The following is an 18,413-nucleotide window of genomic DNA, read 5'->3' on the forward strand; positions in this document are numbered from 1 at the left end:
TGTGCAATAGTCGCTACAGACTAACTGGGAATATCAAGTTTTATTAGTTTCTTGTGTGTTCAGAAGTTCTGATTGGTAGTTATATCTGGTTTTGATTAATGTTAAATTGGGAGATGAATTCTTTTTTACTTACTAAATTTAGTTTTACATTGGATATGTGGAGTGTGTTGGGGAAAAAATAGTGAGGAAGAGCTCAGATAGCCCTGTCTCTGGTTCTTCAAGGACCTCATTATATTAGAGCACAATGACGAGCTTGTTATTACTGGTGAGCCTAATTAATCAAAACAAGCTTTAATTACGTTTAGTATTATTTGATAAGTGTGAGACATGTTAGAAATGTTTCATTCAGAATACTTTTTAAAGTTTTGGTTCTTAAATGAATAATCTAGAAAACTCATTTAAGTTGAATAGTCATTTAATAGCTTGTCAAACGAATCATTGTTGAAATTGACTTGAAATGATAAAATATTTTAAAATATGGTTTGGTTAAAAGTTTTGAAGATTTAACATGTAATTGCTTCTAGTTTCATATATCTGTTTTTTTTCTTTTATTCTTAATTTCTTAGATTTTTTTCATTATACATGTTTAGTAAAAGTTTCCAAAAAACTAAAATACTGTTTTCTTGAATTTTTCTTTTCTAAAGCATTATCTAAAAATGATGTATTATGTGATGGAGGAAACCATGACTGTGAGGAAAAGCCACGAGACATCGTGCAGAGCATTGTAGAAGAAATGGTGAACGTCATCGTTGGAGGTAGAGTATTTGACTTGAAATTAGTTTATTCTGTCTTATGTTATTTCATGTGACTGTGGGGACTGTTTTATAATGTGCAAAACAAAAAAGGCAAAAATTGTGTGTAGAAAAAACATTTAAATCTCTTTGATTATAGATGAGTACTTCCTTTTTCTCTAGTTTCAGTTATAATCTGTTTATAAAAACCCACTGTTCCCCACCCCATTAAAAAAAAGGTTGATTACCATTTCATTTTTTGTTTTTATGTTTGCTGGGAGAAGGGCAAGTGTATATTTTCCATCCTCCTAAATGTGTTAAACTTTATAAACTAGAAAATGTTTAAATTGATTTGGTTTTTAGTATTTTGTATCTTTGGAAAAACCGTGATTTCTTATACCTTTATTATCATGACCCAAGTCATAGCTGATAACAGGGGCAGGTCCTAGCATATGGATTGTACTATGAAAATTTTTTAAAGTTTGTTAGGAGTTTCACTCACACTTCTTGTGAACAATATTATTATAGATAGGATTAGATTTGAGACCAATCCACTGAAGCTTATTTAATTCATGGTATCTTGCACAGGACTAAGCATAGTACCTTGCTACATGTACTTCTAGAAATATGATTAAATGTACAGTGTGGCTCTTGAATGAGAATAGTACTATTTCAGCCATGCCTGATTTCCATTTATAACGTCATTTCTAAGAATATATTTCCTTCTTTAGTACAACACTAGAAGCAAGTATTCATCTGATTGCATTCTTAATTTTTCATTCATCTTTTCATTCAACGAATACTTATGAGGCACATACAATTGTATGGCACTGTAAGGAGACACAAAAGTTTATCTGAAATAGACCATGCTCTGGAGGAAACGGGTTCTGGAGTATAGGAATGTAAGATAAGTGCCATTAGAAAGAAATAGCTAAAATCCCATTAAAATTCAAAAAAAAGAATGGGTATTTCTAGCTAAAATTATCCAGGAGGGCTTCATGTAGGAGGTGACACTTGAACTTAGACTGTACAGATATTCACGCAGGTATAGGGAGTGGTGTTTGATGTATGGGAAACTGTTAGCTAAAGTCTAGAGAGAATGATTTGGGAATTGGCAGGTGGTGATTTGGCTGAAGTGTAGAGTATGTGGTGTCATATGGTAGAAAATAAGTTTGAAGAAGTAGTTTGGAGCCAACCAATGGATGGTTATAAATTCCAGCTTTAGGATTTTGGACTTCGTTCTAAGAGAGAATAAATTACCATTGAAGATTTTAGAACTAAGAAATGAAGTAATCAGAATAATGTTTTAAGAAGCTAAGTAGGGAAATATGAAGTCCAGTAAAAGACCAGTGCAGTAATCTAAACCTAAATAGGACAGTAACAGTGGAAATAGAGAGGAAGAAGTGAATGAGAAGTGAGATAATGGAAGTTGAATCAAGAAGAGTTTGCAGCTGATTGAAATCTAGGTGAAAGAGAGAATAAAAACTGTGTCAAAAGTCCCCAAGATTACCTCAAGATTTGGTGATTCACTAGAAGGACTCATCATATAGTTACACTCACCACTGTGATGTGGTGAGTCAAGGTACAAGGCAAAATCATCAAAGGGAAAAGGCATATGGGGCAAAGTCTGGAGGAAATCAGGTGCACACTTCCAGGATTCCTCTCCCAGTGAAGTTACATGGAAAACGCTTAATTCCTCAAGCATTGAATTGTGAAGTGTTGTCTACCAGGGCAGCTCCTTAGAGACTGAGTGCCCAAAGTTTTTTTGGGGAGCCGGTCGTATAGGCACTCTCTATCTGCATATACCAGAATTCCAGATTCCCAGAGGGAAAGCTGGTGTTCCAGCATAAGCCACATTATTTGTACAAACTTTTGAGGCACAGTGAGCCACTTTTATTAGTTCTGGGAAGAGTGAGAATCCTCCCAAAGTGGTAAGTTCCAAGGTTCCAGCCAAGAGCCAACCTTGCAAGCAGGCCTTTTAAGGATAGGCAGTCTCAGGCATGCTATGTTAGCTCTTTTCTGCACAGGCAGTCTCCCAGTTTTTGAGCCTAAATGGGTAAGTGGGTGGTAGTACTATTGGTAGAATTATTGGAGTAGATGTTGGCATGGGAAAAAAGGTACTAATTTTTATTTTGACATTGCATTTGACCTTCAGGTGTGCCATTCATGTGGAAATGTTTATGAAATATATAATGGAAATATAGAACTCTGGCCTAAGAGATATCAAGGCAGGTGTTATAGGTGGGAGTCATTCTGTTAAAATTAGTACTTGAAGTAGATTACCAAATGGGAAAGTGTAGAGGCTAAAGAAGAGAGCATGGTCTTGGGGAATATGAATTTTTCAAAAAACCATAAACTTATAATAAGGGAAGAAAGAAAGTATTAGGTACCCCCACATTCTCTTAAAATTTTATAATGTATATTAGGGGTTGGAAAATAATGTTCCATGAACCAAATTTGGCCCCCTACCTATTTTTGTAAATAAAGTTTTATTGGAACACAGCCATGCTTATTTGTTTATGTATTGCTTATAGTGGCTGCCTTTGCACTACAAAAGTAAAGTTGAGTAGTGGCAACAAAGATAATATGGCCAGCAAAGCCTAAAATGTCTACTGTCTGGTCCTTTGCCAGTCTCTAATACATATGAATACAGAGTGTGAAGTGAAAGTTCTTTCATTTTTCTGCTTTTTACTTAGAAAACTTTCAAACCTAGAGAATAGTTCAAGGAACAGTACAGTGAAAACTGTAGGTTCTTTTCTAGATCACTAATTATTAACAGTTTTGCTACATTTGTTTTACTTGTCTTCAAGTAGACCTGTGTGTGTGTTTTGTCTTTGCTGAACCATTTGAAAGTTGGCTATATACAACATGACGCTTTACCCCTAAAATAACTCAGCATATATCCTCTAAGAATAAGGGCATTCTCATACATAACCACAATTCCATTTTCACACCTAAGAAAAATAACACTCTTTTAGGAATATCTAATATAAATACACTTTAAAGTGTTCCTAGTTGTCCCCAAATGTGTTTCTTATATCCTCTTTTTTCCTTTTTTTAGTCCAAGACCCATTCTAGGTACACTTGCTGCATTTGATTATGTCTCTTTGGTCTCATTAGTTGAGAACAAGTCCTCTTGCCTTTTTTTTCCATCTTTCATAACATTTACTTTTATTTTTAAGAGTATAATAGTGTCTTGTAGAATGTTGCACAGTTTGAATTGATCTGATGGTTTCCTTATTTTGATTTAGAGTAAACATATTTGGCAAAAATACTGCATGGGTAATGTTGGTATTTCTTATTACATCATATAAATTGGTGCATAATTAAGTTACCCCCTGTTGGTGATAATGTTTGATCACCTGGTTAAAGATGACCACCAGCTCTCTTCATTGTAAGGGAATATTTTCCCCTTTATAATTAATAAGTAATCTGTGAGTGATACTTTGAGATCATATCAAGATCCATTCACTTACTGGTTATAAAATCCCTTGATGATCCTTAGATATTACATGGATTGCAATATAGTGATTTCGTAATTCTAATATTAACATTTTTATATGTAGAAGAGCACCTCCCTTTATTCAGTGTGTTATAATCCTTTACCGTCATCATTTTTTGTTCCGGATCTGGCCAGTGGGAGTCCCTTCAGGCCAGCCCCTGTGTCCTTTTGATGTGATTGCATTAGTCTTTGAGCATTTCCTTGTTTTCTGGAACAGTAAGATGTTCTAGGTTCACCTTCAGCTTTCCCTTGTCCCAGCCCTGGAATCAACAAGTTCTTTAGGAGTCATTCTTTTTAGTGGGCAATTGTATTTAGAGACCAAGGCCTAGGTACTAGGTATGCTCATTGCTACTGAGGTGTTATTACTTTTAGTCTTTTCCAGTGAACAGAAACAGGAGATATACAATCACAAGAGCATATTATTAGTTCCAATTCACATCCAGCACCACAAGGTTTCTCTTCATCTTCCTGCATTTCATACTTGTGTCTCTTTCTCCACAGTGAAAACCTAAATTTGCAGAAAACAGTGTGCCATTACCAAGAACAAGCCGATTAATTAAAGTTCAGATTTCTTTGCAATCATATGTGTCCTTAGAACATATCTTACTAAGGATGAAGAGAGTACTGTGTTCGGAAGTTACTTGTATTAACTATTTTATTGATTTAACTTTTTAAATTGAAGAACATTTACATGATTCAAAGTAAAAATTATATAAAATATTTACTCAGAGAACTCTTCCTTCCATTTCTTCCCTTGCTGACCTGCCTTATAGGTAACCACTTTCATAAGCTTGTAGTTTATAACAGCAGTCCCCAACCTTTTTGGCACCAGGGACCGGTTTCGTAGAAGACAATTTTTCCACGGACCGGGGCAGGGGGATGGTTTCGTATGATTCAAGCGCATTACATTTATTGCACACTTTATTTCTATTATTATTATTATTATTATTATTATTATTTTATTGATTGATTGCTGCGTTGGGTCTTCGTTGCTGTGCGCGGGCTTTCTCTAGTTGTGGCGAGCGGGGGCTACTCTTCGTTGCGGTGCACGGGCTTCTCATCGTGGTGGCTTCTCTTGTTGCAGAGCACAGGCTCTAGGTGCACAGGCTTTAGTAGTTGTGGCCCATGGGCTCAGTAGTTGTGGCTCACGGGCTCTAGAGCACAGGCTCAGTAGTTGTGGTACACGGGCTTAGTTGCTCTGCAGCATGTGGGATCTTCCTGGACCAGGGCTCGAACCTGTGTTCCCTGCACTGGCAGGAGGATTCGCAACGACTGCACCACCAGGGAAGTCCTATTTCTATTATTATTACGTTGTAATATATAATGAAATAATTATACAACTCGCCATATTGCAGAGTCAGTGGGAGCCCTGAGCTTGTTCTCACTTGCCACTCACTGATAGGGTTTTGATATGAGTTTGTAAGCAATTAATTCATATGGTCTCTGTGCAGTCAAACCTCTCTGCTAATGATACTCTATTTGCAGCCGCTCCCCAGCACTAGCATCACGGCCTCAGCTCCACGTCAGATCATCAGGCATTAGATTCTCATAAGGAGCCTGCAACCTAGATCCCTGGCATGTGCAGTTCACAGTAGGGTTCGTGCTCCTATGAGAATCTAATGCCACCGCTGATCTGACAGGAGGCAGAGCTCAGGCAGTAATGTGAGCAGTGGGGAGCGGCTGTAAATACAGATGAAGCTTCGCTCACTCACCCACCACTCACCTCGTGCTGTGTGGCCCGGGGTGTTGGGGGTGGTTGGGGACCCCTGGTTTATAATGTGTGTGTGTGTGTGTGTGTGTGTGTGTGTGTGTGTGTGTGTGTTTCCCAGAGAAGTAAGCAAATACTTATGATTATTTCTCTTTCTTTTTGATAGAACACTGTATATCTTCTGTTTCTTCCCCTTTTTTCACCTAATGTATACTAGAAATCCCTCTATTGCAGTTGATAGAGATTTCTCTTATTCTTTTTTCTTTTGGCTCTCTGCATAATACTCTGTTATGTGGGTATATGTTTATTCAGCCAGTCCCCTGCTGACAGGAACTTTGGTTGTTTCCAGTATTTTGCTATTGCAAATAAAGCTGCAGTGAATAACCATGTATATCTGTATTCATATTTGTGGAGATTGATCCTCCGGGCAAATTCAAAGAGGTAAGATTACTAGGTCAAGTGGTAAATGAATGTGAAGGTATGTTAGCTTTTGCTGAATTTCTCTTCGTAGGTGTTGTATTGTTTTGCACTCTTAACTTGCAACATACAAGAGTGCCTTTTTCTCCAAGCTGCCAGTGGAGTTTAAGGTTTTGAATTTTTGCCAACCTGATAGGTGAGAATTGTATCTTACTTTGGTTTTAATTTGCATTTCTCCACGAGTGAAATTAAATATCTTGTTTTGTTTGAGGGCCATTGTATATCTTTTTTAGGGAGTCATCTATTCATGTCTTTTGTTCATTCTGTCAGGTTTTTATCCTTTTCCCCCCATAATTTCAAAGAATCCTTTATATATTAGGATTCTGTGATATATTTTACAAATATTTTCTCTCAGTTCCTTATTTGCCCAAGTCTTCTGACCTTGATATGATGTTTTTTGCTCTTTAAAAAGTTTTTTTAATTATATTTTTCATGCATGTCTGCATTCATATATTTAAATATAAACGGGAACATACTGTACTTACTGTTTTATAATCTGCTGTTGTCACATACTAAATTATAGTTTTCCTTTCATGTCATATTGTACTTAATTACATTGGTGGTCCATAATTTATTTAAATAATCTCCTATTAATACTAGCATTTAGGTTATTTACTAGTTTTTGCTTTGCATGGCTCTCATGGAGCATTCATTTTATAGATATCATTTTGCACTTTTCTTTAGGGTAAGAAATACTTGACCAAGATGTATGAACATTTAAGATTTATATACAGTGCTTTGTTTAACATCCCTTTAATAGATGGAGTATATCTTATTGTTTTAATTTACGTTTCTTTGATTATTTGCATGGTAAAAACATAGGAAGCAGTCATTATTTTTGTAGGTCAAATACTGGCAATTTCATGTGGTGCAGCTGAGTGTCTATGGGCTATTTATACTTTTCTGAATTGCCTATTCCTATCTTTTGCCCATTTTTCCATTCAGTTTTTTGGGTTTTTGTTCTTTTTTTTGTTTTTCATCTTTATTGGAGTATAATTGCTTTACAGTGTTGTGTTAGTTTCTGCTGTACAACAAAGTGGGTCAGCTGTATGTATACATATATCTCCATATCCCCTCCCTCTTGATGAGTTTTTGTTCCTTAATTCAAGATTTCTTCATCTTAAGAAATTAACCCTTGTTCATTGTATTGTAAATATTTTTTCCCCAGTCTTTGTTTTGTTTTGTTTTGTTTATCTTTGCTTCTATTGTTACTGTTCTCAGCAGATATTTGACCATACCCCAAAAAATGTAACAAATAAAGCCTTTTTCTTTGTGATTCTGTTTTTGTCTTGCTTAGAATGGATTTTACCACCCTAAGATTATAAAAATATTCTACCATGTTTTTCTAATACTTTTGTTTTCATTTTTTTAATTTAAATTTTTAATTCATCTGAAATTTATTTTTCTGTTTGGTATGAGATTAGATAGCTAGTTATAACCTAGAATAATACTTCCTTTCCTAATTAATTTGAAATCCCAGTTTTATCCAAAATGGTTCTGTTGGAGTTTTCTGTACAGTTACATTGAGCTGTTTATTCTTTTTTTTTTTTTTAATAAATTTATTTATTTATTTATTTATTTTTGGCTATGTTGGGTCTTCGTTTCTGTGCAAGGGCTTTCTCTACTTGCGGTGAGCGGGGGCCACACTTCATCGCGGTGCGCGGGCCTCTCACTGTCGCAGCCTCTCTTGTTGTGGAGCACAGGCTTCAGACCCGCAGGCTCAGTAGTTGTGGCTCACAGGCCCAGTTGCTCCGCGGCATGTGGGATCTTCCCAGACCAGGGCTCGAACCCGTGTCCCTTGCATTGGCAGGCAGATTCTCAACCACTGCGCCACCAGGGAAGCCCCGAGCTGTTTATTCTTATCCAGGGTTGAATTGTTTAAAGTATTTTAACTTTATTGTATATGTTGATCTTTATAGTGCAAGTCCCTCCCCATCAGTTTTTTATACATTTTATTAAATGTATACACAAAGTTTAGAACCAGTTCATTAAGTTCAAAAAGTAAGTTTATTTAGTAATTGTTTCTAAATGTTTTTCATTTGGTTATCTTGGGTTTTCTAGGTGAGTAATGGTATTTGATCTTTGTTTCTTCCTTTATAATATTTACACTTCATTTTTGTTCTCTCAGTTTTGTTATATAACATTAGTTTGAACCTCAAGAAAATGTTGAGTAGGGTTAATGGTGGCAAGAATCCTCATTTGTTTTTAACATTATTGCTATATTTCACACATAAGTTTGATGATTGCTTTTGTGTTTTGGAGGATACTTTTTATCAAGTTTAGTAAGTTTTCTGTATTTCTAGTTTATTAAAAGATACTCTTTATCTTTTTGTGTGTGTGCCTGGGTGTAATTTTACTTTTGTTTTTTAAATCAGGGCTAGCTGTTGAATTCTTTTCATAACTTTTCATCATTCTAGTGATTTTTCTATTATGTTTTTAGCTATTAATTCTCCTCTTTCTTTCCATTCTTCCCTTCCACATCACACACGATATACAGTTGTTGAGTATTTTTCATCATATCCTTTATTGCTCTGACAGTCTTTCCTAATTTCCATCGTTTTGTCTTATGATTCTACATTCAGAGAAAATGTTACAAGGGGCTTTCCAATACTTTATTCATTAATGTCCATTATACTGCTTTTCCCAGTGTATGTTTTTTATTTCAGTAATTTTGTTTTTGTCTCCCAGAACCCCTATTTTTTCTTGAGCTCCTTTTTTTCATAGCGCTTTGCGCTTATTTATTGATGCAGTATTCTTTCACACGTCTCTGGGAGTACTAATTAAAATTGTTCCAGCTGTAAAATGTTTCACCAGGAAACCATTTGCTCAGATTGCTGACCTTTGTCCTTACTTTTGAGCGTAGACTTTACATTTCTGTCTATTTAAAGAACAGAAAGACCAGATTTGATCAGTATATAAAGAGCTTTCTCAGTAATTCCGTGCACTGCTTTTCCATTTCTCATGAGGCTTTCCTCTCCAGAGTCTGCCAGGTAACTGCCGTCCAAAGGCAGACCTTATTTCCCAGCTGAGAACTTAACTAAAAGAAGCAGATGCCTCCCTTGAGCGGAGGGTGATCCTAGTGGTCCTTGGGCTGTGTTACAAGCACACACTGAAGCCATGTGAAGCTTGGGATAAATGCTATTTCAACATTTTATATATTCTAGCCTTGGGGTCAGGAGTGGGGCGGGCGTTCTTCAAACTTGTTGGTTTGTTCCCATTCTCCCAGCCTTTGCCAGGAAATCTCAGGCTGCCTTCATTCAGTTAGGGCTTTATTTAACATTAGTTAAGTAGAAACAGGTGGTTGGAGTGGAAGCCTAGAACTTTAGATTTCACTGCTGTACTAGCTTGTTCAGTGTTTATTGCAGCACTGTCTCTTCTCCCTTAGCTGGGATACTGCTGTCTCCCCTCCTGCCCTACTTCTTAGGTTAAGAGACCTACCAAGCAAATCCTCCACTTTAATTAACAGGCTGAGCTCAAATACATTCTAGATGATCGTGGCTGCTGACAACTCTGTTGGTAGACATTGGCCTGGTTTCCCAAGCTCTCTTCCCTCCTACCCCATAGCCCTTGGCATTCTATCTAGGCTTTGGAGTATATTGGAACCCACATGGTACAATTCAACCACTTCTCAGGTAGCTCTGTCCTTTGCATGCGTTCAGTCACAGGCATGTGAACATTATTGGCTTTTCCCTTCTTCCTCCATCCGAACCTTTTGTTGTTGTTGTTGTTCGTGCTGCGTGGCTTATGGGATCTTAGTTCCCCAACCAGGGATTGAACCCAGGCCATGGCAGTGAAAGCACCGAGTCCTAACCACTGGACTGCCAGGGAATTCCAATGAACTTATCTTAATTTTTAGAAATTCCTTCAAGATTTTGGTCTATTGATTATACCCTCCTTTGTTTTCCAGTGCTACTAAAGACTATTTCTCTTGTTTATATTTTTTCCCTAGTAATTTCAGTGGGATTTGTGAAAGGAGAAGGTAAATTAGTGGGCTCAACTCACCACCTTGTAAACAGAAGTCTGCACTTACGTTTAGGGGACAATTAGAGGGAGAATAAGAGGAAAAAAACATAGAGAATAATAATATCTAACTCTTAAGTACTTTCTTTGTATTCCCAGTGATTTTATGTGCTTTACTTGTGTTTACTCACTTAATCCTCCCCAAACTCTGGGATGTTTAGGTACTGTTACGATTCCCTTTTTTACAAATGAGAAAATTGAGGCACTGAGAGATTAAGCTAACCTGTAAGAAGTGGTAAAGTGAAGACTCCAACCCAAAGATGTCTGGCTTCAAAGCCTGAAAATAAAATAAGAGAATGTTTTCAATTCATTTGAGAAATTTCCTAAGAAGGAAAGTATTATCAATGAATATTAATTATTTCTTTAGAAATTTGATTTAGAAAAGAAAAATGGACAGTAGCAGATGTGTGGCAGGAGTTGAAGGAAGGTTGTGTCTTTAGAGTGAGAGGATGTGTGTTGGTTGAGTATCGGGGAAGAGCCAGTCATGCGCACAAATTGAAAATGTAATGTTTCAAGAAAATATCCAGGGGAGAAGGACACTGCCGAAGGCAAGAAGAGATGGATTTGAGGGTGAATGAATGATTCACCTTAGAAATGGGAAGGACTATTTTTTCCCTGAAACGAGAGGGAAGAAAAAGATGATTGTTGGTGTTAAGGAACTTTATGGTAGGTGAGGAAGAGTAAGGACGCCTATGTTAAATTATCTGCTTAGCTTAAGTAGAAGGTGGAAGTTGTTTATTAAGGGAAGGGGGAGGAGGAGCAGTGGAAAGAGGTGTAATTGGGTACAGAGAAAAAGGTTGGGAATAAGTGCTTTGGGGAACAATCATCAGTTTCTGATAATCATTATTAAATTTTTGTGACTTCTTCCAGAGAGTTCTTTACATATATATAAGCATTCTTTACATATATATAGAAAGCTGTAATAGTATTTAGTGTGTCAGATATTAGCGTATTACCAGGTACACTCCTTTCATTACTCAAATCAGTTAAAAAATTGGGCACATGTTATCAGTTATCAGCAAAATTAATAATAGCTACTACCCCTTATTGAGAACCAATTGTATTCTTTATGTACTGTGCACGTGTGTGTGTTTTGGTGATTCCTCATAGACATTATTATCTTTGCTGCTTATGAAGAAGGTGAAATAACTTCTCCAGTTAAATGGTAGAGACATGATTGAAACAGCAGGGGTCTTTCATATTCCAAAATCTGTGCTCCTTCTAGTACATTGTATTTCCCTCATGCTAGCCTGTAATTGCTTTTACTTGGCAGCATGAAAGGAGCAGTTTCCTGCCAGATAGCTACTGAGTTATGGCCACAGACATGTATGTGTTCCTTTTTCTTTTTTTAGTTCATATTCTTTTCCATTATGGTTTATTACAGGATATTGAATATAGTTCCCTGTGCTTTACAGTAGGACCTTGTTGTTTATCCATTCTATATATAATAGTTCACATCTGCTAATCCCAAACTCCCAATCCCTTCCTCCCCCTTTCCCCCATCTCCTTGACAACCATAGTTTGTTCTCTATGTCTGTGAGTCTGTTTCTGTTTCGTAGGTAAGTTCATTTGTGTCATGTTTTAGATTCCACATACAAGTGATATCATGTGGTATTTTTCTCTTTCTGACTGACTTCATTTAGTATGATAATCTCTAGGTCCATCCATGTTGCTTCAAATTTCATTTTTTGTTATGACTGAGTAGTATTCCATTTTTGGAATGTTTTTATATGTGTATATCAATCACATCTTCTTTATCCATTCATCTGTCTATTGACATTTAGATTGTTTCCATATCTTGGCTACTGTAAATAGTGCTGCTATGAAGTTTTCTTTTTTAAAGTAACATACATTACACCTAGAGTAGTTCTGAAACTTGGTATTGTTTGCATTGTCTATGTTTGTTCTACTAGAAGTCATTTATTTCTGCGTATATTAATCACAAGTAAGATTACTCAGAGTGACATACTGAAGAATATTCACAGCCATTATTTCCATAGTTGTGTTCCAAAGAATATATGTTATTAGAGGTATTAGTAGATATTCTAAAAAGGGGGTTGGGATCTCGTGGTAAAATAAATTTTGGAAACACTGCGTATTATATATCCTCTTTGGAGAACTCAATGCGTATTAGCAAATTAAAGGCTATGATAAAGATACCTATTTTCCATCATTTTCCAAACTTATTTGAAAATGGAATTTTTTTGAAGAATTTCTTTTAATATCTTAAGGCATTAGCATTCATTAGGACTCAGTTTAGTAAATGCTAATATAGACTCAAAGTAAGCTTCTGTTTTGGCACATTCTGTTAGCCTTTCATCAGCTGAGTGTGTTCCTTTGCCAGAGCTACTTAAGGATCATGTTTGGATGTGTTCCAAGTGCATACTTACTAGTCAGTATGCTAACCTTTAAGTGGTGCCAATACGTCTTACTTCACATTGCTTTTCTGCCACTGTTTCATTTTAAATAGTCTATGCTTTTTCAGTGCACTTCAGTTAAGTTAAATATGTTTGCATGTTTTTTCTTCTTACCGTTTTAGATATGGGAGAAAGGACTACCATAAATGCAAGTGCAGATGGCAACACTGGAACCATAGAGGATGGTAGTGACAGTGAAAATATTCAAGCAAATGGAATTCCAGGAACACCAATTTCTGTTGCATATACACCGTCCTTACCTGATGACAGATTGTCTGTCTCTTCCAATGATACTCAGGTAGAAATAGAGGAAAAATCCTCTTAATCTTACAAATTGATAGGCTGCTACCAACACCTTGTGGTGAATATATCCAGTTGATAATGCTGGCTGATTTCAGTTTGAGGAAATAAAAAGTTTTTTTTTTCCATTGATATAAATCAGAGCACTTTATTCCCTTAAAATATTGATAGCTATATTTCCAACTCTAAGGTGTGTCTCATATGTGTTCACATCTTTCCTCCTCCCCCATTCAAATTACATTTAACAAGAACATTCTTATCACATTTATAGGATAATTCTAGTATACTAGGAGGAGAAAGAGCTTCTGGAAATCTAGGGAACTTCATCTTACCTTTGTTCAGGAGTACAATAAAATCCATACTGTGGTAGTGATAGGGTCCTCCTCATCCTTCCTACCCTATATTTTGTGTATTTTTTCCTTATCTTTTTAGATAAGGGAGTCCTACCCTAAATCATTGCCCCATACATAGGGGGAGGTTTTCCTGGACTTGCTGACCTTTATCAGTTAATAACTTTTAAATGTTGCCTTAACAGCCTCCATTGTCTTATGTCTATCTGCGCAGAGTAGATAAAAAATAAAATAGGAGAAAAACATAAAACACCCAGTGACAGGTAGTGGAAAGCATAGTTTAGGCCATGGATGAGGTATCTTGTCACAGCGTGATGTGCTAGGTGTTGTTAGTAATAATATAAATGGGTAAATTTTAAGAGTTTGGTGGCAAAGAGGGAATATTTTAAAAGAATGCATTTTTTAAGGTATTTATTGTTGGGGATGGGGGTGGCATGTCACAATAAAGAAAAACAATATGGCAAATTCCTCATCTAGTTTTCCTTCCAGTAGAACCCCACATACAACTGAATCAAATAAAATATATAGAAGGCTGAAATGATTTGCACTGGCAGATGCCTTTATTTACATGGTGTGTTCACTTCTTTAGGAATCTGGAAATTCTTCAGGACCTTCACCTGGTGCTAAGTTTTCCCACATTTTACAAAAGGATGCCTTTCTAGTATTCAGGTCATTGTGTAAACTGTCAATGAAACCACTGTCGGATGGACCACCAGATCCAAAGTAAGTCCTCAGCTGTTCTGCCTGACAAATGCAGCTTTTTAATCTTGAGCCTTACTGTAAGATAGTCTTTGGGTTTTCTTTTCTTTTTGTCTTTTAGGACCTTCAAAAATATTTTTGGGGGTTATTTTACTTTTTAAAACATGTACTAAAAAACAGTGAGTTTCAAAATTGCTAGAGTAGATACCTTACACTGTCTTCCAAAAGCACACCAACAGCATTATAGAATTGTGCCTGGTGCATAGTAGGTGCTCAAAAAGTATTGAATGATTAAATGAATTACTATTTTAATATTGTACGTAACATTGGAACTAATGTAGCCCTTTACGTGTAGCCTCATGCTAGGCTTCTGAAAGCTACTACTTGAAAGGTAATAAAACCTAAGAGAAATAAATCTTAAAAGTCATAATGAAAGATAATAACATTCATTAAGGTCTGAAAAAATGCCCTAAGATGATAACTTTCTCCCGTGGGGAGCAGGAAATACTTTAACATAGGCATCACTCGTCTGCTTCCCATCAATTATATTAGTTTAAACGGTAGGTAAGTGCCATTTTTGTAAGTCATAAATTGTCATATATCTTTCTGTTTAAATGATTCCAGTGCAAGTACTTCCTGCTCGAGGTTGAGTTTGGGAGTTATTCAAGAGCCCTGCTTCTCTGATGTTGCAGCATCATGTATTATATAGCATGTCAGTTTTAGGAGAACTTTCTGGAGAAAGTCAGCTTGGAGAGGCCTGAGTGACTTTGAGAAAGGGATATTGAAATAGGGGGAAATTCATTTTTAAAACTCTAGAGCATTTCAGTTTCTAAGTGTCAACTGAGAAGGAAGACTGGAGACAGTTACAATAAAAACTTTAGAAGTTTTGGGAAACCACATTTGTTATACTTTCTACAGTTTTATTTTGTCACATTGTACTGATTCAGTGAGAAACATTTTTTAGGCCCAGAAGCCTGAAACTCTTATCTTTTTAGGCCCAAATCCTGAGAGTCAGAAATATTTTGAAAATACAAACGCTACAGAAGAAGGATTAAGGTTGTTCGAATTACAATATAAACTTGATTATAGCCTATATATTTTATACGAATATATTTGAAATTTTTTCAGTTTCTTATTTTCATTATGGGGGGGGATGACAATTTTGACCTATCATTCTGGATTGATGAAGACCTACTTTAAGGAGAAAATAACTTCAGAATTTGGTGCTAGTGCTGAAGGCCATTTTTCCCATGATTTAAAAATGTTGGTGACCTTAAAAGCCTCAGATGTTTAGTTTTCCCAGATCAGACCTTTAGTATTACAAAAGATTATTGTGACAAATAATGTAAATTATCCTCCTACGTAGTGGGCTTAAGTCATAGATATTAGGAAATTTTGTTTGAACGTAAAGAAGACCTTCTTGACCACCAGTCATTAAATATTGGCATTGAATTCTGAAAGAGATCAAATTTTCCACCCCTAGAAACTGTTCTTTTTCCAGAATATATGATTTTCTATCTTGAATGATTTTTTTGCCAAAATTAATGATCTTTTGTAGTTATATAATTTCCTTTTTGTCTTTGCTTCTCTTTATATTTTGTGGCCTTGCTAAGATGATGATCCAGGAAATGTTCTTTAAGCTTGAATGGTAGTTTGGAAACTACCCCACGAAAAACTGCAGACCTGTAATTTCCAGCTTCTTTTGCCTGTCAAAAGTATACTTTATTGTGTTATCAGACAATCATTTGATCATCTCTTCATTGATTAATGCCCTATTCATAGTAGATACTTAATGTTTAGATGAGTGCATGAATGAATCCGTTAATTATTTTGAGCACATACTAACGAGGCATTTTGTTAGATGCTGTGGATACAAAGATAAAACATACTTATAAGAAAACTCATGTGTTGGAGAATGATAAGCTGCGGGTTTTAGTTTCTATTGGAACTGAGCAAAAAGCGTGATAAATGTGAGGTAGACTAAGGAAGTAGCAGTAGTGGATAAGCCTTGGAAGGCCTCAACGTGAAGGGGGAATACCTGGCCCACTCCATGTTTTCCTATAGCTATTATTCAAAGTCTTACTCCCACTCTCTCTAAATTGATTTATCTAAGGTTTGCTTGTTTGTTTGTTTTGTAATACTGCATTTGCTGCACGTACGTATTCTTAGATTCAGAGGCATAGGCATCTTGGAAACATGACTGTGTATTAATGGTATTATTAGTTCCAGTTTTATTTCAAAGATGGCAGTATTTTTTGTGATTCCTATTTACCTGAAATTAAATATTCCTTGTTAGAGTTTTAGGTCCTTGAATCACTTGACACTTAAAACCATAAAATTTTTAAGGTGGAAATCAAGAGCAATTAAGTTTACTATGCGCTGTAAATGTGACTGAGTACAATTTGGAATAAATAAAGAAAAGAACCAACTGCTAGAGCATTTAAATGTGTTCTGCATTTGAAAAGTTTGCCTGGGATCAATCTCCTTGGTCTCTTGGACTTAAAAAACCTGTTTCGATGGTAGAAAAATTGTATTTGTGAAATCTAATCATTAAACTTCTAGATAGTGATCAGAAGTGTGGCACAGTATATTGATCAGAAAAATGCAATTTTCAATTTAAGCTTAAATGTGTTTTTCAGCTTTTCATTATATAAAAATACGTATTTAGAATAAATGGGTAAGCTACCAAGAGGTACAAGTATTCTAAAAGCCTCTTTGTATGTATTTTTTAAAAAAAGAGTTTTTGATGGTTACGGAAAAAGTAAGCTTGAAGCAATGCTTTAATTTGGTAATGCACCAAAACTTTTTATTAGTGTTTAGGATTTTTGAGTAGTATAACTAGGAAAAAAGTACATTGGAACCTATTTATACTAAATATGGCCCTTAATCTGAGAAGTTCATGTTGATTTCTAAAAAGTGAAATATACTTGTGAAAGAAATGAACAAGGCATAAATCTTTAAATTTTTTTTTCTTGTTCAAAGGAACAGTAGGTTGATGTTAAATATGTGTGAGTGATTGTTTTCCCATTTAAAAAGTTCATGAAATTATGTGGTAGAAGGAGAACATCAGTGGAACTACCCATTATTAGTGGCTAAGCTTATTTATGTACTGTACTTTCTTATTTATGCTGTAGAGTTTGTTTCTTTCCATGTAAAGGTTTGTGAAATTATGTGGTTGAAGGAGAACATCAGTGGAACTACCCATTATTAGTGGCTAAGCTTATTTATGTACTGTACTTTCTTATTTATGTTGTAGAGTTTTCTGTTTCTTTCCATGTAAAGGTTTGTGAAATTATGTGGTACAGGAAATATCTTTGGAACAACCTATTATTACCGTAATGCTAAACCTGTCCATACACTGTGCCTTCTTTTTTATATTTTAGGTCTCATGAGTTACGATCCAAGATACTTTCATTGCAGTTACTTCTATCCATTCTGCAGAATGCAGGACCTATTTTCAGGACAAATGAGATGTTTATTAATGCTATTAAGCAGTATCTGTGTGTTGCACTCTCAAAAAATGGAGTTTCTTCTGTTCCAGAGGTTTTTGAGCTTTCCCTTTCCATATTTCTTACTTTGTTGTCAAACTTCAAGACGCATCTGAAGATGCAGATTGAGGTATGTTCTGCATTTAAGCATTGTTGGCTATTTCATTTGTTTCATGTTAAATCATGTTTTAATACACTGGAAAGTTTTTTAGAATGTGAAATAATATTTGTGTATTATCATGTAACATGTGCCTACAGAGTACTACTAAGGACTAGGTAAGCACTAAGAATGCAAAATCAAATTAAGACATAAGCTCCTGCCTTCAAGGAATGTATAATAAGTAGTTCCATGAATGATTTTAATTGTCCTGAATTAATTTGGTCCTCACAATAATTTAGCCATTGTGTATATCATACGTAATAGTGAACTTGGTTATCTTAAAAGAAAGCTCTAAATAAATACTTTGTCTACATGGTTTTAAGCCATTTAAGTTCTTGGTACTTTAAAGAGGTGATCAAGAAGAATTATATTTGAGGAGTTATATTTTAGGACATTTGAAATTTTAACTTTTGTATTTTTTTTCCAATATATCTGTTATTGTTATATTCCTAAAGTTTTCTCTCAACATCTTTGGAACTAGAATAACAGTTATGTCATTCTAAAATATTTCCAGAGCCTTAGCAAAATGAAATTAGGGACTCTCCCAACCATGTATGCATG

The 18,413-nt window shown here is 35.5% G+C and overlaps 1 protein-coding gene across 3 annotated transcripts in view; it reads left to right on the top strand.

The window, feature by feature from the left end:
* Window positions 1-18,413, top strand: part of ARFGEF1 (ADP ribosylation factor guanine nucleotide exchange factor 1) — a 145,025-nt gene that overhangs the window by 70,760 nt on the left and 55,852 nt on the right. For all 3 annotated transcript variants that reach the window (XM_059902337.1, XM_059902335.1, XM_059902336.1), the window contains exons 7-10: window positions 645-755; window positions 12,978-13,153; window positions 14,095-14,228; window positions 17,588-17,822. In XM_059902337.1, the coding sequence (XP_059758320.1) occupies window positions 645-755; window positions 12,978-13,153; window positions 14,095-14,228; window positions 17,588-17,822 (656 nt within the window). The remainder of the gene's footprint in view (window positions 1-644; window positions 756-12,977; window positions 13,154-14,094; window positions 14,229-17,587; window positions 17,823-18,413) is intronic.

This window comes from Balaenoptera ricei, chromosome 17, assembly GCF_028023285.1.
Source record: "Balaenoptera ricei isolate mBalRic1 chromosome 17, mBalRic1.hap2, whole genome shotgun sequence".
Taxonomy (NCBI): domain Eukaryota; kingdom Metazoa; phylum Chordata; class Mammalia; order Artiodactyla; family Balaenopteridae; genus Balaenoptera; species Balaenoptera ricei.